The sequence below is a fragment of the Parus major genome, chromosome 6, assembly GCF_001522545.3.
Source record: "Parus major isolate Abel chromosome 6, Parus_major1.1, whole genome shotgun sequence".
Classification (NCBI taxonomy): domain Eukaryota; kingdom Metazoa; phylum Chordata; class Aves; order Passeriformes; family Paridae; genus Parus; species Parus major.
This window is the reverse complement of record NC_031775.1, coordinates 13,164,252-13,185,816: the sequence shown is the minus strand read 5'-3', so window position 1 is coordinate 13,185,816 and position 21,565 is coordinate 13,164,252. Positions and strand designations below refer to the sequence as shown.

Here is a 21,565-nt window from a genome sequence, read left to right as displayed (position 1 = left end):
CGGCCCTGCCCCGCTCCCCGCCGGACCGTGCAGCGCCGCCTTGGCCGGGGCAGGGGCAGCGGGGCCGCTGGGGCGGGCGCTCCTCTGTCGGAGCTGGGGAAGCGGCACCTAATTCCCTGGTAAGAGGCTTTCCCACCTCCGCCGTCTTTGTCTGCACAGCCTCAGCTGCCGGGGCCGGCGCTGGGAGCATTAGTGTTGCTGCGGGGAAACCGAGAGGCGAGCAGCTGTGGGAAAGGGACCGTGTCTGCACCAGGTGTCCCGTTAGGAGGAGGAGGCGAATTCGCGTTCCGTGAGCGACGTGGAACAGAGATACGCCAGAGAGAAAACAGCGCGCAAGATGTGCTGGTCGCAACGTGTTCGTAAGGAATCGTGAAGTTTCACGGCAGACTAAGAAATAGTCAGAATTCCTTCATGCTTCCTGGAGCTAGTTGGCAGGCAGAGTAGTGCTCGACTTGTTCCAAACTGTAACACTTTAACTTCTCCTCATTTTAGTATGCTAAAAGTGCAAGCAAAGCGAGAATTACAGTGTGCCAATGCCAGAGCAGTCGGTCTCAAACCGCAGTGCAAGAGGGCACGCGGCTCAGCTCTGCAGTTGGCAAAGGACTGCTCTACTTCCGAGCATCGCAAATCTGTGAAATAACCCAGCAGCATAAACACAGAAGGGACAATTTAGCTAGAGCTTGACTGGAGGTGGAAAGAGATATTGGAAGGAAGATGTGGGTGGGAGAGAGCCGGTCTGACAGTAACGCTTCAGCTAAAGCAGCAGCAATCTTTATGAATCTGTGCTTCTAAAATTGGTTTGGAGTAGTGTCAGATGAGGCTGAGCTTGATCTAGCAACAGTCCTAGTCAAACATTTTCAGAGAAAAGTTTTCTTTGAAAACCACTTTATTTATTAGACCTAAAGTATTTTGTTTGAAATCTGTCAACATAGATCAGTTTCTACTGATGCAGAGTTTTGCTAAGCCTGCCTGAGGACCAGGACTGCTGGAAACATCAATGTTCCAGTTTAAAGGGTATGCCCTAGCTCCTGGAATAATACCTGCTGGGAATGTTAGCAGCTTCTCCGCTGTAGCCCAAACTGTTTGGTGCCAGACTCTCCCCAGAGCAGCCCCGTAGCTGCTCGGAGAAAATGAGACTTGATTCTGCTGCGGTTGCTGAAAACTGTAGGACTGCTGAAGTCTGAACAGCTGCCCTTTTACTGGGAACTTTGTGTGACTTAGGTCTCATGTAAATTTAAGAAATCAACAATTTGCTGGATATTTGTTGTTACGGTGTTGGGTTTTTGTCGTTCTTTTGGTTTATTATTTTTTACTTGGCTTTCAGATAGTCCTAGCCAGCAGTTCTGCTTATAAACTAGTTAAAAAGAAGCAATTTTCTGTTTTGGGGAAAAAGCTGCATGCTTTTCATGCCTCAGTGTATGGATACAGGGCTAGAATTGTTGGAGATGTTCAGGTGAGGTCTAGTGCTAGAAAAAACACCTGTTCCCAGGCTGCTTTTGCACAATCTTAACTGTTATGACACATTAATTCAGCATGTTGGACAAGCTTCCGATATGTCTTGTTTTTTTATTTAAACTTCTGTTATTTTAGATCCAACATTTTGGACAAGCAGCTCTCCCATGTTCAAGGGTGAAAGGACTTCCCAGCTGCTGAGGCTGTCACAGGTACTTTAGGCAATGTACCTCAGTGTCTGACAGACTGTTTGGAAGAGCAGTAAGGAAATCACTGACCTTAGTGGGGAAGGCAGACCACTGCAGGAATGTGACAGCTTCCAGTAATAACGCTGCTCAAAGAAGGAGTTGAAGGTGGTTGTTACAAGCCCTGAATTGATCCTGCTGAATGAGAAAAAGCAGTCTCCTGCTAAGAGTCTTTTCTGCCATATACCTCAGTCAGCCCTAAGTGGGCCTGAGTGTAACTAGCTTCAGAAAATGTGATTAATAGAGAGTGCATGGCTATCTGCCAGGAAAAAATGAAAACAGGAATGAGGTTTCTTTTTTTTTTCCCCTAATTGTTTTTTATTTAGTTTTGTTCTTGTTCTGCCCTTCCACCCTCCCCCAAAAAATATAAGGAAGGAACTCTTGATCCTGTAGAAGTGTTTAACTAGCATTCTTTAAGAGCCTGTAGATGGACCATAAAAAATTAACAGGCACTGAAGGAAGGAATTTCCAGGAACCCTGAACAACCTTGTGCTTGGACTGTAGCAAAACTGTAGAAGGCTATAAGGAATGAAAAGCTTGAAGCCTGGGAAAGACTTCCAGGGCATAAGGTGTTAGAGTGGAAATCTTCCTGGGGGACTTCCCGGATTTACTGCTCATGTCAGTTCTTTCTTGGGAGCATCTAGTGCTAGCTGCTGCAGGAACTGTGTGAACCATGTAAATTGCACATCTAATTCACTGTATTAATTTCCATAGTGAGACAGAACTCATGCAAGGTTTGCTGGGACTTTTATTTTGCTGACTTGTGGATTGACTGCAAAGATCTGGTGGCAGCTTGATGTAGCATAGCAGAGCTGGCATTACACTTGCTGGGTGGGCTTTGCTTGCTGTGAATTTTCACAGCTCCAGATTGTTGAAATGCTCTTCACTGAGATAGGGTCAGTTTTACTAATTCTGTTTAGATTTTACTGAAAACTTCCCAAAAGAACTCATAATTTCTAAATCAGATTATTTTTCACTGCTTCCCACAATGTTTCTGTGGGATTTTATCAAGGTGTCCACATTTATGTGAAACATTAAAAAACCAAATAACAGATTACATGGTGTTTATTGATTCTGGGGCAGGTAAAGGGACAAGAGCCTCTGGAAGCGTGGTCTTTTTGCAATTAAAAGTATTCTTTAAGAGCTTTGTTACTCTTAAATGTAACTCATCACCAGATAGCCAGACAGTTCACCAAGGCAAGAGATCTCAACCATCAGCAGTTTCTTTTCCCCTGGGACCAAGAAGGAAGGCTGGCCTTTATTATATGTCCTGCTGGTTATCATGTTTGGGCTGACCTAGATCAAAGGTGTTTGCAAATGACTGTGAAACTTCTCTGTCTTTTAAAATGAGTGTCACCCTGGAGCTCACATTTGGTACCTGCAGGTAAGGGGGGTCAGGGCTTAGTAGCAAATCTTGAATTTGACCTCTCAGAATGTAATTGTTGATTTGACTCAACTGAAAGCAGTGTTGGAAATTTTAGATGATATACACATATTACCTATGTGTAATGGGTGGAAAATAGAAAGTGTGGCTGAGATTTTCCATAGTTACATGATATAAAGGTAGTAGATGAGGACTTTATCCCTGGAGACTCATTTAAGGATCCCAGCTGTAAACCTTGCAAAATACATAGCCAAAATTCATATGGAATTTTGTATATTTTGGGGGTAGGTAAATCCTGTGTATCAGCTGGGTTTGCCTCTATATCTGCCCTTCAGAGTTTCTGTGTCCTTCAAAGGGCATCAGGACAGAATACGTCACCAGTCCATTTTGCAGGTGAGGCTGCAGATTAACTTCAGAACAGAGTTTCTCCTTGGGAAAACAGGCATTGGACTTAAGAACATCTTCTAACAGGTCACTGCTACCACAGCTAGGGCTGAGTTTGTCTCCCAGTTTGGTCATGGCTTCAGCAAGATCAAGTGTTTATGCACCATCCAGGATAAGAGGTTCATTACAAGGAATAAAAATGCTGTCAGCTGTTCTTTTTTGAGCTGGTAGCTTGACTTCTGTCATGTCCTCCACACAGGGTGAGAAACTTCTCTCTTTGAATCTGAAGGTCAGTTGGATAACAGAAGAAGGAAGGAAAGATGAAGGTGACAAACTCTAAGGCAACAAACCAAAAAAAGAAGAAAAAAAAAGAATAGGGTTCAAGTTTACATGTAAAGTTGCTAATTTTTAAAAAAGTATACTAATCCTTTTTGCATCTCTTCCTCTCAAATGTGCTTTATTTTTAAAAAGCTTTGGTTCCTCTTTAGTGTGTGTACTGAGCCTGCAAGGAAGAGTATCTTTAGGGAAAAAAAAAACCCCAATGCTTCTGAATAAATAGATAGGCTTCCCCTGGGTCTGATCTGCTGATTCTAATGACCAGAATAATTTGTCACTCAGACTTACTTACTGCTAAGAACTCTGTGCCACTGTGCAGCTTGAGGAAGGGAGTTGTGTTCTGTTCTTTTTGCTAGAACTGAGTTTGAAGTTCTGCTTTCTCATTACACAAGAATTTCCATGGGCACACCACATGTGTGGGGGTCTACACATTGCCATGACTTCTAGGACTGAAACTAGAAACTGGCTTCTAGACATGGGATTTGGGTGAATTTTGCTTCTAGAGGACCATTTGAGCACCATATAATTGAAGGAAGCAACAAATTGACTTTGAACAACCTGCCCTATAGCATTCTTTAAACACTGAGGAAGTATTCAGTCAGATCTTCTACTGTAAGCACTTCTCTTGGCCTTGGACCTGTCCTTTACTTTCCTGGGAGAGGGAAGATGATGCCACAGGATTATTAGTGGGAACCCCTCATCTCCAAATTACTGCAGGATTTACAAAAGGGATGTCTTTGTTTAATGTCATCCGTAAAGGTCTCCTAAAGCATTTCTTTGTAGAAGAGACTCCTTCAAAACCAATGGGAGCTGTAGCAAGACAAAGCCTTCTCTGCCTATTTATATTTGCTTTTCCTGTCACTGGCTCCTTGTCTCATCCAGGACAGAGGATTAATCTCTCTGATCCCTCTATTTCTAGTTGTAAAAGCGCAGTGTGCTATGGAGGGTGATTCACTACTATGCCAATCCTTGTTATAATCTCTTGTAACTACGAATGCATCAGTCAGAAGAGAAAGGCTAATGGAAAAATGTGGCATATTTCTGTGTATGTATTTTTTTTCCAATGTGCATATAAATATTTATGGGAAGATTGATGGATTAGAGAACGGGAAGTGATGCAATACAGGGCTCTGCCATGGTTTCATAACATGGGTCACATTATAGCAAGAAATTCTTGCAAATTACTCTGCTTGCCCTGAGTGCAATTTTGTCTCCTTTTTCATGTTTTACATGGCCTCCTTCAGCAAACCACTCTTAAGGGACTTGTGTTTAACAGCATGATGAACTCTGCTGCAATAGATAGAAAGTGAAAGCTGGCAGTGGCTTTTTGGTTCATCATACAGAAGCCTGGTGAAGTCTGGCATACTGGAGGAATGTGAAGAGCATGAGGTAATAGTTTGCCATAGGTGATGACAGAGAAGAAAGCATACATGGGAGCAGTCTGGCTCTTTCTGAAGTTGACAGTAGGTTTTGATTTTTCATTCCTTTCTAGTAAATGATGTGAGTTCCCCTTGCAGTTCTGCATCCAAAATGTCCTTTTAACTGTGATTATTGTTAGAGCTTTTAGGATAATCATCTTGAGCTTGCCTGCCAAATCTGAACTGGAAGTGCCAGGACAAGGAAGGACAGTTGTCAGTATTTTTTCTCTAGCACAATCTGTGCCCATTGATTTGCTATGAAGCTGCTTCCATAAAATGTATCTATATGTGTACCTATGTATGTGCATGCAAATAATCCACAAAGCAGGTGGGCTGAAGATTTGCTGCTCTTTGACATTGCAAATGGTCTCTAGAGGAAGGGGTTTTTTACACCAAACATGATAAATGCATACTGAACTAAATGCTGTCTTGTTTCAATGAGAAGAAAAAAATCTGCTTAGCTTTAAAAAGAAGAGGAAGTTCACTTGCTGTAACGGGTTTTTTTGTGAGAGACAGGAAATCTGAGTCTTTTTTCCTGCTTCTGGCCTGTTTTCCAGTTTCAGGGACTTCACCTATGCATACCTTAGTTTCCTGCAACTCAGTTGTCATCTGTATCATGGTATTTGTAAGGTTCTTGGATTTTTATTTTTAATCTGTTCTCTATGGGGAAGTGGGCTTATGCAATTGCATTGCCAGTAACTTCTGAACCTGTTGGCTAAATGTCTCATAATTGCTGGAACTTTAGGTGTTGCAGAAAGAATGGAATATAAATTGCAATGTCACAACAAAGAACTGCAGCCTCACCCTGTGCCAAAGCCCATGGAGATGGTGCTTTTTAAACATAAGATGGGCCATATGGGTGAGTGGCCCCTATGAAACAGAACCACAGGATTCAAATGCAGGATCTCAGGCCGTGCTAATCCTTCTGCTATGGACTGGCCTTCTTCTGCTGCAAGGCCTTCTGAAGACTTAGGAGAAATTTAAAATACTGGTACTAAATTAGAGCTGGCATGATGCAGCAGAGTCTTCACAAAATTAATGTTTGATAACGTAAGGGGGTGGAGGGAGATACCCTTGTAAAATTACATGATTCTTGTCAGGCTGGCTTGATCTTGGGAATTAGCAAAAAACTGTAGCAAGTTTAATTAGAATATGGAAGGGAGTTTTAACTTTGCTCTTGGCATAATAAAACAGAAGCCAATAAAAACAAGATCAGATTTCAGCCTTCTAAACACATTGGTGTTCTTATGCAGTATTTTCCTATTGAAGCTTTGAAATATCTTCTTGTTTTGGGGCATCAAAATTGTATATTGCCTCTTAACAATTCCTTTGTGTGAGGCATGTATGTTGTTTCTGTGATTATTTTGACAGTGATGTTCAGCTATTTTGTACCCTTCATCTTAGGGTCAGACCTGACAGGGGAGGGTAACTCTGACTGAGACCACTCAAGTTGAGTATTTCTGATGTTGCAGAAATTCTCACCAATCACTGCAAAATTGTAAGGCTTGGAAGGTCTCCATACTATTCTGTGTGAGCTGCTCCATGCTTTGGCAGGGTGTGAAAAAGAGTCCTGCTCTAGTACACAGAGCTGCAGAGCTCTGCAGTTCCTAAGACCTTTTAGAGATGAGTTCCTTTTTATGTGCCATCCTGGAAGTGTAGGAAAACTGCAGTGTGATGTTTTCCAGGCAAATCATGGAGAGCCCACAACACCTTTGTATTTTCCAAATGGCAAGAAGTTCAAATTTATTATTCTTTGACCTTTCCTAATCCATCTGATTGGTTTCTTAAATGAAATGTCTGGCTTTGTTTCTAGTGAGGCAGTGCGCAATGATGTATTAGAACTGCAGCTTCAAAGCAGCAGGAGATGGCCCTGCCGGAGCCCAGTGCCTCCTACTGTCTAAGTGCTCTTGGCATTTTACCCCTGCTCAGTAAGGCTGCATTTGAGATGCTGCTAGTGAAGTGTGGAAGCACCTCCTCTACATTACCTGCGTACCAAATGCAGCAGGGTTAGTCTGACATATGCTTTGCTGTCTTTTTGGTGGTATTTTTCCTCCCAGGATCACCCATGGTCGGTGTTTTGGGGACCCTGAAGCATTTATACCTGCTCCAGACCTAGGCTTTTATTTACTGGTTGTGTTGATATCAGCTTCCCCAACCACAAGGCAAGGATCCCAGCTCAGTTGCTGTCGAACATGTGTGATTCAAGATACGATTTCTCACTCACTTTCCTTTGTTAGTGATACCCTGGCAAGCATAGCATCATGTGGCCCAGCAGCCTGAGAGCAAAGAACTCAGCATCAGTTCCTTCTGTAGAGAGGGAATTAGATACATCATGCATTTTATTCTTGGCTGTGATCTTTTATTGTGTCCTGTTGGATATTTGTTATGGTTGTTTGCTTTCTCTGTCTACTTGAGCTCTACTTGTCAGCTTGGACACATGTTCAGTCTGTCTCACCCATCTTTGACTGCCCACTGGGAAGTTTTTAGTTGGCATGCTCTCACTATGCAGAACTATAGGTGCTTTGCAGAGGCTTGGTAGAGCTGCTATGCCCCACAGGCATTGTGCTGGTTGGCTGTTTGTCTGCTGCCTTTTCAAGTCCTCATTAGCTGCTCTGTTAAGGCTCTCTGCTCTGTAAGACCTGCATGGGTTTGGCTAAAGACAGCCTGTCTTTACTGTCTATGCCTTGTTCAGGGGAGGAGGCTGCAGGGATGGTTCTGTCTGCTTCAGGGTAGATGCTCTGCTCAAGGAAGGTATGTTTTCCAGTTGCATCCTGATGCTCTGGTGTTATCTCCCTTTCCACATGACACTACAAAGCATACACTTATCCCTTGTCACACAGTTTGTATTGCTACTTCTATGAATAAAGGAAGAGAAATTCAGAGCTGATGATCCAACCCCTGAGTGATTGCCTTTGAGGCATATCCTGTGTGGCTCATGGGCAGGTCTTTGTGGTTGATGTAATCTAGCTAGCGCATATGAGAGACATCTGAGCCAGGAATTGCGAATTAAAAAGATGATGAAACTGCTGGGTTTCAAGTCTGAAAGTAATTCTTGTCAGCAGGGGATGGGAGTGGAAAGCAACTTGACTGTACACAGTGCATCCCACCAAGGCCAATAGCACGGACATAGCACAGGCCTGCTTTTCTGAGCTGTTCATTTCCTGTGTCCAGCAACCCCTCTGAGTCAAGGAGAGTTGGCAAGTTTCTGAGCCAAGCCTTTCTTCTGTGGGTCTTTTTTTCTTCCTTTATTGTAATATGCCAAAGAAGGAAGAAAATCACTATCAGGCGAAGTCATGCTTTAACTTGGTGATCAATAAAACAGCATGTTACACTGTCTCTGGGCCTTCTGACCCCTTCTGTAAAAGATGCTACTCCTGCATGCCAGCTTGCAGAGGGATGGGTTACTCAAGCTTGTGCCTTCACCCCTGGTATGTGAAGATGGCTGTACTTTTCCATGTTTCTTCATCTCCCCTCGCCATTCCTTCTAGGCTTTGAGTGAGAAACTTGAAGATGTTAAAAAGTACCTTCTTGGGTATATGATAGCTGCTTTGTCTTTGCTGATAGATGATGGCTTTTGAAGAGATACTAAATGTTGTATTGGAAAATCTGTGTAAAATGTAGTCATAGAAAAAGTAACTAATTTCCAACTGAGTACAGCTCCAGCTCAATCAGACAATTGCTAAAAATAATCTACCTTCCAATTCCACTGGTGATCTCTAATTAGAGAAGTCTTCTAATTCATAACCTGCATATAGGACAAGATTGGAGGCTGAAGTGGTTTTGCCAGTCTGGAAAATCTGGGCAGAATCAGCGTTTGAGGAGGTAATTTTGGGGAAAGACCAGGTGTTCCAACATTGATGGTAGAAACTTTGCACTGCATTTATGCTGAGTCTTTGCCCCAGACAAATAACAATTTTTCCAGCAGGGTCTTTTTTTTGAGGGAGAGAAGATGCCTGCCATGGTGGGCATCTGCTTCCTACAGATTTTATTTTTCCTTTGAAAAATCCCACACCTACCCCAGAAAACCCAGTCCAGGAGCACTGAAAGGAACATTATGTGTGTGTTACATTGTTGTTTCCTGCTCGAAGTTGTTAGGTTGAGCATTTTAAGACAGCTGTGTGGCTTTGCTGCAGAAGGAGGACAGCAAAGAAGAGAGAGCCTTTTCAGCTGAGGTATTTCACATCTCCTAAGATTGGGATCTGAATACTTTTTAGCCTCTTGTCAATTTAATTTCTTAAGTTTGATGACTTCTGTCATCTGTAATGAGGCAGTGAGAGACCAGCTGTCCTTGCTGAGATGTGAAACTTCTGTTAACTCTGCAGGAAATGTAGGGGATGTGATCTTGTACCAGATTATTTCTTTGTGAGTTTATTGTAATGTTGCCAGGTAATGCCATTCACTGAGTAGCATGTGTCCCTGAAAAACAAGGAGTGTAACTTCCTCTGAGCTCAAGGCTTTATGCCCTTTCAGAGAGAGCACAGCCAATGGAGGAGGCACAAGGTGCCAGGCACAAGGTCACTTGTGACGCAGAGAGGACCATGCCTGTTCCTAGGCACAGCACTGCTTCCTGTAGCACCCAGAGACTGAAGGGAATGATTGGGACCTCTAAGAGGAAAGCAGCAGTGTTTTGGTCACTTGTTGGTTCCCATCACTTCAGAAATAGCAGGAGACGTCTTTAGTCTTTATATGCCTTGTGAACATCTTGATGTGCTGTACAGCCTACGTGTGGGAGCCTGTGCTAAAGATGGGACTATCTAGAATGGAACAAGCCAACTGTTTCAAGTGAGCAGAAAACGGAAGAGATTTTTGTCTTGATTTTCTAATATCTGCTGCTTTGGGAATAAGAGGTAGTTTTCTTTTTTCCAATTGAGAAAGGCAAAACAAACTTGCATTTGCCATTTAAAATGATTAATAGAAAAATGCATCGCTATCTCTCCATTAGTGTAATTCGGCAGATGTTCAAATTATTTGTCTGTAGTTATTTTTCATCTGCTCTTTGGGAGAGCAAATGTCCCTTAATATTATTGTAATTGTAGCTACTTGGAGAAGAAAACCAGAAAGCCAGCTCGTATGGGTCCTGGAAAGCATGGAGGAGAGTAGGGCACAGTTGTGTGGGTTTTTCTCTCTGCAGCAAAGGGCACTGTTGATGTAAAATTCAACAGGTTTGATGCTTGCCTCTTTCTCCAGCAGCAGCTTTTCCACAATGACTACTGATATTTCAGCTTAATAAATAAATAAATATTTTCTTCTCGCTTTCAATTTCAACAGATAACCTGATAAAAACTAGTGTTTCTTCCAGATTTTGTCTTCATGAATGTTTCAGGTTTTACAGTAGTGCTCATATGCACCAGAGTTGCATCAGCCTTGTTTTAGCACACTTGGCTTATCTCACTGGCTCCTGTTTAAACTAATTTAAAGCAAAGACCATCTGCTTGGGGAAGAGACAGAAAAGCCACTTCTAAATGTGATTGGGTTGAAGAATGTGACATGTCAATTGGCATGAGTGATACGGCCATGCTCCTGAATTTTATTTCTCTGTTTGGAGAACTTTGTATAGCAGCATCTTTTACTGCCTTGTAGATATGCAACAGCATCCAAGTATCCATTCCATTGTGTTGCTCCAGCTATCACCAGGTTCCTTCAGAACCACCTTTTGTCCCACAGAATTTTGCTATATGATGGCTTGGGCCTCCTCTCACCCTTACTAGACGCTTGGAGATTGCCAGTTTTCACTCCAGCATGTGTTTCAAAGCAATCATTTAAGAGTAGGTCAGAAGGGCATTGCAAGTCAGCCTGTTCTCCAGCAGCAAGAAACAGACCTGTGCAGTTCTAAGTGTTTCTCTTTTAGAAAGCACCATTTTTCAGTACCTGGGTACTTCACTCTGTCTCAGTAGCTTTCTGCAGCTGGCTGTGTTTGGCTGGCAATGAGGAGCTAGTGGATCATAGCTGGACTTTAGAAGTGCTGCTGTAATTCTGGTGATAGAAAGCTGTTATGGATTTGCTTTAATAGGATTCTATACAGGTCTTGCAAGTGCATAGGAATAGACTGGTGGAGTTTTCTGTTGTTTCACTGTGTTTCTCATAAAATCTCTAAACTTCTAAGTACTTTTAGAGAAGAAGGGGCTAATACTGGATGGGACAGAAAGGGTCAACACTTGATTGCTGAATTGAGAACAAGGACAATGGGTGAGGATGCAACTGCTGGACACAGTTTCCTTGTCTGTACAAGAAGGCAGTGATTTAAAAGAATCCATAGTCATGTATTCATCTCATGATTGCATCCAGTGGCTATTTTAGGTACAGTGGGGATGAATGGCCCTTTATAGACTGTGGTAAGAAATGCCTTGTCTGTGGGTCTCAGTAGTGCAAATCCCTTCTTTTCGGGTGGCACAGAGCACTGTTGTGAGGGAAGGATGGTCAGAACCAACACACACGTGCCAGCACACTCGCGTGAAATAACACCCTCATGAAGGAAAACTGTGCGGGTTCTCCGCCGCTGCCAGTGCGTGTCAGCGTCAGCTCTGGCACAGGCAGCTGGGGTGACACTGTCAGCCATCTGAAGTCAGTTGCCTGGCCTTTAAACTACACCAGGAACACTCCAAATATGATAGGCACATGCAGCTTTTTTAGCCACCCAGCAAATCCCATGACAAGGTTGTAGCTGGAAGAGGCTGTCTTGTTCTGGCACTGGGGGGGATTTAGTTCTGTTCACAGATATGGGTTCTGTCTGTGGGCTTTTAATGATAGTGCTATGACACAGAGGTTCTTAAACTCTTCATAGCATAATTTTCATGTTGAAGTTGATGAGAAATGCCATGTTTGTCTGCCTGGCAACTTTTTCAAATCAAGATCTGGCAATTTTTGGTGACAATGCAAGTTTTATTGTAGCACTTCAGTCTGTGCTCTTGATTGTGCCAGGTACTGTACATTGCCATGGCAAGGAGCGATACCACCCCACAAAAGATACCTGTGTGGCTGGAACAGCCTAGAGGTAGGAGTACTCTTATCCTTCCATTGCACCGAAGTGGCTAAACTGAAGAACTCCAGTTGTTTGCCTTCCTGAACCACAGCCAGTGAGCACACCTCTGTATTGAAATAAAGATGGGCAGCAGTGTCAGTGGAGCTGTGGACTCCCCCAGCACCGTGTTCTGCCTGGAGGATAAGTTCTCATGCGGGTTACAGGATTGGTCCTTCCCACATTGCCTTTTGCATGGGGATTCTTGAACATGGCAAATGTACAGAGAAGGTATCAGAATGTAAGAAGAAGGAAATATAAAGCCTTTCAGGAAACATACTATGTCTAAGTATATTTCCCAATAAAAACTCTCACTGAAGTCTGTTATACTGTAATATTTTAATATGGTATTTCCCTGTATTTAAAATGCATTTAGAATTTTTTTAATTTGGGGGATATCAAATGACTTCTGGGTAGTTAGTTTGGCATCAGGAATCAGGTTACTTTAAAATGTGAGAATCTGTGGTTGAAATCAAACTCATCAGTGTCATGCAAGTTAGCAGAAGAATCAGGTACAGGATGTTTGGTACACTGCTCTTTTTACTCTGCATTTGAACTTCAGAAGATCCCGGTTTTAGGCTCTCCAGTTGCTTTGGGCAAGTCTTAAAGAATGTGGTTTATAGGTGTTTCTTCAGAGTTTAAAGGTTTGTCACACTGATCCTGAAATCTAGATTTTATTAAGACTTCCACAGCAAAAACATGTTGTAAATTAAACCTGTAAGTAAAAAATTACCTTACTTTTAACTCATAAATCATTCAAAATAAATACATTCTTATTTGCATGGCTTTGGAAATTTCTTACTCACCCAAAGACAAAGAAGGAATGATTTCACGTTTCTTCAAAACACAGAATTATATAATCAATAGTATATTCTTTTTACTCTGCCTTAAGTGGACTGTTTTGCCTGGTAGCAGTTAAACAATAGTGAAGAATGTGGATTAAGTGCCTGTTGTTTGTAAATGGTTTTTACAACTGTTCATCTCTGATGTAATGGAAAATACGTGGTGTAGCACAGAATTTTCCTAAAGATGCACTGTTCTTATCTCTGTACAATATAAAATGTGAGCAATGTCCTCACTGAACAATGGTGAGATTGTTCTGTTTCATCACCGTCTTGCACTGTAAATATTTACACTGTTTGAGAAACCCAGGCTTTTGTTGTCTTCAATGTTAGTGTACGCAATTTTTAATAATCTTTATTAATTTTGAAGAAAAAAATACAGAGCAATTTTTCCTTGGATTTCAGAACTGATTTAGAGTTTTGTGAACACCAAAAGGATTATAATTGAGAATGGGAAGGAATCATAAATTATCTATAGGTGTTACATTGTATCATGTGGAGTTGTTTTATCTGCAAATTGTTGGCGCAGATTTCTCTCTCTGGTCTGTACATGTATTAGTGCGTCTGGTCTTCCACTGGATTATAATCTTCATTACATTTTCTTTTAAAATATATCAATTGTCACATGGAGTGCTTTGCCAAATCATAATAATCATAATGATCATGTGGGCTTTTTTCCCAATAGATGTGCAGTTATTCTGGGATGGGTTAGTCTGGGGTGTTACCTTGTCCTTGACGTCACTTGCTGTCTTTCTGAAGCGTGTCATAGTTTTGTGGGACTTGGCCTTTGTGCACGAGTAGGGGTGAGGGGAGTGTTTTTTGTATTCAGTAGCTGTACTGTGGACCCTTCTGTGCTGATTGCAGGATGAGCTGCAATTGCAGTCCACCAGCTGCAGTAGTCATGGTGGACCAGTCCCAAACCTGTGTTCCCACTGATGGAATCCATGTAGGTTACTGCTGTGCTTTACTTTTGGATATGCAGTGAAGAGGGAAAGACAGCTTTTCTCAAAAACTGTAGGAATAGGCATAATACTGTGGCATGATCTTCTCTGACAATGAGTATTATAACAAAGCAAGTCTTCATCCGTATATTTTAGAAAAATTTAAAGTTGTGTGATTAAGACATCCTAATTTTTGATCTGCAGGGTGGCTTCAGTGCCAAATTGGAGGGAAGAAAGCCTCTTGTAGAGAGGGCCATTAATTTCTCAGGAAGCCAGTCTACTCATGCTGGGAGTTGATGGGATCATGGTTAAAAGTGATAAGGCAAGCCCCAAACAGGCTCTGATGTAATGTCCTGCTTGCAGCAAAGCTGTAAAGACTCACAGCTTGCTGTAAGCGTGATTCATGTGCTAGACTTGCTCTGTTCAGAAGCACGTCGGGACAGGAAGATGTCTTTACTGTGAAGGGGTGAGGAGAAATCATGATTATTGAGGCAAAAGAGTGAATGGCACCCCCTTATGCAAATAGATTTGGGAATTCAATGGAGCAGGTAGAGGAACTTGCTGTCTGAGAAAGCAGGAGCCCTGGCTGTTACCTCTCCCCGGCCTCCACCATTAGGACTTTCCAATGCAGAGAATGAAACTCTTGCTTTACTTCTTTTTCTTTCTGCTCACTGTAGTTAGAGACTGTCCCAGGGATTATTGCTCTTGTTACTATGGTCTAGTTCATCGAAAAAATATACAAAGGGAGTTACTGAAAAATCTCTGTGAACCAGCAGACCACTGATGCTGAAGAAGCTTTGCATCTGTAGCAGGAGCTTACTGCCCCAGATGTGTGTGGAGCACCTGGTGCTTTGTTTTTTCTACAGGACATCAGGAATGATCAGTGATGCTTCTGATGTAGGTAAATTGCTATTAGTAGCATAAGCAGACAAAAGTAATTTTTTCATTTCTCAAGGAACTGTAATGACTAAACTATTGTGTCATTGTAACAGAGGGAAGTGACATTTGTTTTCCTGAATCCTGCCTAGGCTAGTTCATAATCGCATTTATCAGCTGATTTGATTTGAAGGGAACAGTTTTTAAGGAACTTGTTTTTAGAGGTCCAGATCCTGCTTAGCTTCCATTGAAATAATGGAAAAGGGTTGCTAAGTGCTCTGGGACTGTTATTTACTGAGACTGTAGTTCAACTGCTTGCTTGTCTAGTTGTATTATAGTCATAAAATAATCGTATTCTTATTTTGAGAGGAGTTAGCCAGAGCTGGCAGATACTTCTGTTTCTCTGTGGGTTATGTGTAGTCTATGCATATATATTCCTGTATATTGAAAAGCTTTCAAAGGGAAGATGGGGAACTTGCAGAATAATCTTTTGTCCCCTTTCTAAGTCTTTCTTTTGATTTCAGCTACTCAATAACATGATTTAAAAATATATTTGAGCTTTGAGTATTGAAGCTGATTAGTTTTGGGAGACTAGCAGGTGGAGGAAAGGAGGAACTGAGATAATAGAGGGAGAAGTTACAGCTAAGCTAGTAAACAGTGCAAGATATGTGGACAGATTCAGAGCTGTAAATAGCAATAATCCAGACTTCTATCTGCCTAGTCTGAATATAAGGGTTCTTTTCAGGGTGAGTACAACATTAGAAGTGAAATATGAAAAGTACTGCAGGAAAGGAAGTATTAGTTCGTCTCCCTTAAGCTCTCTTGATTAGATTTGTTTGTCAAGTTAACAAATGCATGTGAAGTGCATGAGGCTTGATAACATCTCTTAAATAATGCTGTTAACAAAGTACTGATTAAGCTACGGTAAACTAAAATGAAACGCAGATGCAGGATCCTCTTTTTGAAAATGCACATCTGTCATCTCTAGAAGAGGATTACGTAAGATACATTAGTAGAGGAAGAGTCCGAACAAGCTCAAAATGAAATAAAAGCCTCAAACTGAAGCCAACACAAGCTGATAGGATTGGAAATATTTGCAAATATGGCAAACGTAGTGTACAGAAAGTAGGCATAAGCTGTATCTATCTGAGATGTCAAAGTAGCTAAGAAAAGTTAGATGCACACAGGAATTTGCTAAAGTCACTGGATGAGGGCTTCTGTTACCTTCAGAACAACAATAAAAACACAAAACCAAAGAAATTTTTAAATAGAGCTTTGAGATATCACATCAAGACCTCCAGCAGAAAAACAGATTCCAAATCTGCATTAATAGATTATTTCAAGTCTTATTATGAGAAAGTAAGCCAACTGATGAAGATGTTGCACCATCTAGCAGCAGTCAAATTTCTTCAGGTAGTTTCCATTCCTTTTTGGGTTGGTTTTGTGCTGCATAGAGGGCAAGTTTCAGAAGATCAGGTTGCATGGCAGCGATCCACGAAGTTCAGAGCAGAATTTTCAGCCTGCATCTAAGAGGTGTCCTGCAGTCTACAGATTGATCTATTCCATGGCAGGATTGTCACAGCAGTGGATGCTACTTCAGTGTCTGCATTATGTGGACGTCAGTGATCTGTTGCTTTATTTTTAACCCATCCACCCTGCAACAGATTGTCAGAGCACTGACATAGATGATGCTGCTCACCATCACTACTGGGGCGAGGGCAGGTGAAGAGAAGGGTAAGAAACCTTGGGGCAGACCAGAACAACTTGCAGGTGCAATTCTTTCCAATTCCCTTCTGTTAGTGACTATCATCTTCCTTCTACCATGGGTTCCAGGGTATATCTTTCATGCATATAAAGACATATTATTTTAATCCAGAATACCTATTGTACTTTTAAAAGGAAAGCAACTGAGCCATTCAACTGGTGTATTTTTTTTACTTCTGAGTAATAAAAAGCATTTGTACACACCTACATGCATCCTCGGGACATACTTCTTTTGGTAAGGTCTGTGTACATCTGCAGCCAGTGCCACCACAGCTCCAGAGCTTCTGTTGAAGTTTTCTAGCATACCCTGTGTAGAACGGGAATATGGTGAATTTCCTGAACTATAAATGACCTAATAGAATCTGCTGTTCAGATAGCATGTATGTAGACTCTGCTAGGTACCAAACCACAGACAGGAAATGATGATTTGTGCTTACTTGCTCCATTCCAGCTGTGAATCTTTGGTGAAGAGTAGTTTAGCCTTTATTTTGGAACATGTAATGGGCAGAGGGCTGCAGTAGGTGGCAGGTGAGGGAGGACTTCATCTGAGTTCTTCCAACGGCACTTGACACTCTAACAATCCAGCAGGTTACAGATAATTTGGTTCATCTCATGTTCTTGCTGTTGCTTGAGAAACTGAGATCTTGACAGGGTGGATGATTAAAGTGGAAATTCAAGTGGTTTCCACCTACTTGTGTTATACTGAGGTTTCCTGTTGTTGTTGTTGTCCCTCCTCATTGTTGAGGGATACATCTGGTGCAGTAGTTCAGTTCCCAAGATGCAGATTGAGTTCTGGTTGGGAGCCCAAGACAAGAGGCCATGAATTGCCAACCTCTTGGACAACAAAGGACGTGAAGATGAGTGGTGCCAGTGAGGTAGGAGAGTGGAGAGTGGGAAACACAGCAGGAGCAGGGAACACAGGAGGAAGAGAGATTGGTGTCCAGGTACACTGTGATGGGATAAAAGCCCAGGGAGTTTTTTGTTGGGGGTACTTCTTGGAGACACCAGCTCAAGCTGTTTCTATGTTTCTGCACTGTGAATAAATGGTTTTGTGGAACAAGACATCTGAGACTCTGCCATGGGAAACGTGGGGTTGAACCAGTAAGGAAACCTAGTCTGACTGTGTGAGTGGGGTGTGCAGGGAGTCGAGCAGGGGTCTTGTGGGCTCACGGGAGCCACCTACTTTGAAGGGGCTTCAGTTCCAGCAGTGAAAGTCTCCAGTGTTGGGAGACTGCCAGTCTGTTAGACTGACCTGTTGGTGACTGCCAGAGAGTCACGTGAATGGTCAGACTGGAAGGTTTCCTTAGCACCAAGTACTTCATGCTGATAACACAGAAGAACCTAATTTTCTGTTTCTGTCAGATGTACTGTTCAGGGGAATGCCCCAGTCACCAAGCCCAAGTCATGTGCATGCTTTTCCTTCCTTTTGTACTTCTCAACTACCTTGAGAGCCTCTGTCCTGTTTACTCTGAATCTGACTGATTTTGCTGCAGCTTTGTGGTTCTAGCAACATAATGAGGACTCGGGTGGTACGGTTCCAGGTGTCTGCAGGCATTTTAGATACTGTTTTACCTGTCCTGCAGAAAGCAAAACTGGACTACCTGAGTGGGTGAATTCTTAGCTTCACTGAGTTAAAATCATCTAGGGGCTCTGCAGACAGGATTTTGACCTCTTCTGTCTTTTAAAATGGCATTTGTTTCTGAAGACTCTCTGCAATGGCAGTATGGCTGGAGTCCATCTTTTAGGAACCAGTGTGGCTATAGATAAGAGTAACAGCTGAGCTTCAAGCTGTCCTCTCTCTTGGCATTCCCATGTGCCCCAGTCAGCTTTGCAGGAAGTTACAAACCAACTAAAACACAGTGAGGGAGGAAGCTGAGCCCTTACCTGCCACCTCCTGGGCAGGTGTACTTTGCTGTTGGATGGAGATGCTGTAGTAATGAGGAATTCTCATTTATGTGAGGTATGGCCTAAACATCTAAGTGGAATTCTGAGGAGAAGGGACTGTCTAGAAGCAGTTTCCTTGCCTTAGCATTTCTTCCTTTTTGGCAGGCCTCCAGTTTAATGTGCTTTAAGTTTGGATCCCACTTTGCAGGTGCCCAATTCCTCACCTTTGAATAAGGTAGAATGTGGAATTAATTTAGCTGTGAAATGTCCTGTGGAACTTGTCATAACTCACTTTGTGTTGGCTTAGCGTGGCACTGCTTTTCTGGCATCCTTGTCTGTTTGTACTCGGTGCTGCAGATGGTCTGATCATTCATGTAACTTTATCCTTTAATTAGCACTGTGGAGTTAAAGTGCTTTAGGTTGATACAGACAGAATTTGAGTTGTGTGCATTATTAGGGACCCAGCAGATTGGGGATGCGATGGGTGGCATCTGGGTTTAGTTTACAGCTTTCTCTACGCCACCCTTGAACAAAGGCAGGCTTTCTTAGAGCGTCTGCCAGGCTTCTTTACCAGAGGAAGGCTGTTTCACATCATCTTTGAATATGCAGTTGGATTAGATCTACTGTTAGAGCTCTTTCAAAGAATTCTAACACATGCCGTCCTTGAAGTACCTGCAAAAAGAACTGGTTAGACTTGTTTGCCATCATCAGAGAGGGTTAACTGTGTTTTCTAATAATTTTCCTTGTTCTCTTTATAGTCATAACGTGTCCTTGCCTATAAGCCCAGAACCCTTTTTGAGGGGGGACACAGAGCAGAACTCACTCCCTTTTGCTCTGTAATCACTGGCAATAGCACAGAGCATATTACCTGGCATATTTTCATTGAAGCTTAATGTTCTCTGGATTTCCTTTCTCTGTGTTTTCTTGGGAAAATACCTTCCCTTCCTGCCTTGTTGATTGTGGTTTGATAATCCTATCTCAGCCCATGTTTATAGTCTCTCTGGCTTGGCTCTTTTAGAAGATGTAAATAAGCAGGTGTGGGGAGGATCTGAGGAGGTTCTGTATTTTCTCTTTATGCTGGGATTCAATAATGGTGGTAAATCTCACGTTTCCATTTGTCCTTCAGTAAGGAAGTGTCTTTGTTGCTGGTTTATGCATACTGATATATTTTACTTTTAAAGTAAGCGATGTCTGAAAGGTACGGAGGCGTTGCCTGTGAAGCTCTCCTGCGTGCTTTATGATGCTCTGTCTTGGCCTCTCTGGGAGTAATAGAAATCCTGCCCACGTGTCAGTAAAGCTCTTGAACTTGGCTGGGTGCTCACACAGCATCACGCAGCAGATGGAGTGTGTGATTGGGATGCAGCAGGCCTTGCATACATTTTTGGGTTTGTTCATGATTTGCTCTACAACCTTTGATAATTCTTCCCCCTCAATGACAAGAGGATAGTGAACTTTATATTCTCCATGTAAAGTGCCTTGGAACTTAGAGGGGATTTTTTCCTATTTTTGAATCTAAACCAGTCAAAATAGTTGATTCTGTTTTCATTTTACACAACTTCAGTAATCCTGTGGAGTCTAGTGGAAATAGGCCAAGCTTTCTAGGTTTTTGATTCCACAAAAGATGCTGAATGGTCTGGTTCTATCTTCAAAACTTCCAATTAAATGTTAAATAAAAAATGTGTGCAGTATAAATTAAGGGTATTCACTAAGTGCTAAGCTATGCTACTTCCAAATTATTAAACAACATAATATATAGGGCATTTATCTAGTCTCTGTTTTCTGTTTTTTCAGATTCAAAACCAGCTTAAAAAAATGTTGGTATGATATGGAAACAGAAAAACAGTGCATCATTCTGTTGCCCTGTTTAATATAGTCCCTGCTGTGTTAATTCCCTTTTAATCTGTTCTTTAAACACAATTGATTGTGTCTCATTTGTGGCAAGTTACATTTCAAATAAACACTCCGTGATATTACATGCTTCAAAAACTTTTTTATTTAATGTAACTTCACTAATCTAATAAAAGGTATGTTAATTATGCCTGCCTTTGGGTTTAGCATTGCCAATTTTGGGGAATTTATGTCTATCACTATCTTTCCTGTGTATAATGCTTCCCTGTTATATTAGTAAAAGAAGGATAAAGTGTGTGTAGTCCATCCAGTGAATTCACAATCCCTAGTGAGGGATTTTGATTATATTAATCTCTAATAGTCTTAGGAAAGGAACAGCTCATGTGATATACCTTTCAACTGACAGTGGTACAGGTTTATATGAATGACAAGAGCCAAATGGGGCTATTGGCTGTTTTTAGCCAAAGCTACAGCATTCACATTGTTTTTGGATGACTGCTGAGGCAATTCAATCGGGTGTGGGGGGATGGCAGTTTAGGAAACTTACCTGTATGGGCTTTGTTCTCTGCACCTCCAGGTAGCACACTCAGCTTGGAGAGCTGTTCTTCCTCCTTCTCCCTATCCAAGCAAACTCAAGCATATCCCTGCCCTCTAGCTCTGCTTTCAGAACGCATTCAGAACTGATGGAGAATTTATTTTTTCATTTTGCATTATTTGGGCTCTGACCTTTCTGGTTAAAATTCTTTCAAATTTCTGTGTCTCTTCTCAACCAGCAAGTGTACCAAAATCCAGAGAAAATAAGGCATATGTCTTGGTGCAGTGGATGGCATAGCTTTGGTTTAAAATTTATTGCATTTCAAGCTACTTTAACATCATCTAATATTTTTATTTTTTAGTTGCAAGGCCTTACAATGGCACGGAATGAGCACTGCATTCAAGCCTCCTTCCTGTAGATGATAGGACCAAACAAGGCGGTGTGATGAACATGCCACTGCATCAAATCTCTGTCATTCCAGCTCAGGATGTTACCTCTTCCAGAGTCTCCAGGAGCAAGACCAAAGAAAAAGAGGAACAGGTACTGTCAGATATGCTTGATTTTCACAGGAAGTTATAAATTATAGGAGTTACCAAATCAGACCTAATTCTTTTCCAAAGCCCCAACTCCTTGCATTACTG

The 21,565-nt window shown here is 41.9% G+C and overlaps 1 protein-coding gene across 3 annotated transcripts in view; it reads left to right on the top strand.

The window, feature by feature from the left end:
• The first annotated feature begins 98 nt into the window (after window positions 1-98).
• Window positions 99-21,565, top strand: part of MARCHF8 (membrane associated ring-CH-type finger 8) — an 87,357-nt gene continuing 65,890 nt past the window's right edge. For 2 of the 3 annotated variants that reach the window (XM_033515532.1, XM_033515531.1), the window contains exons 1-2: window positions 99-119; window positions 21,286-21,464. In XM_033515532.1, coding sequence (XP_033371423.1) covers window positions 21,369-21,464 — 96 coding nt within the window. In that variant the 5' untranslated portion in view covers window positions 99-119; window positions 21,286-21,368. The remainder of the gene's footprint in view (window positions 120-21,285; window positions 21,465-21,565) is intronic. The other variant, XM_033515533.1, reaches the window with a different exon arrangement.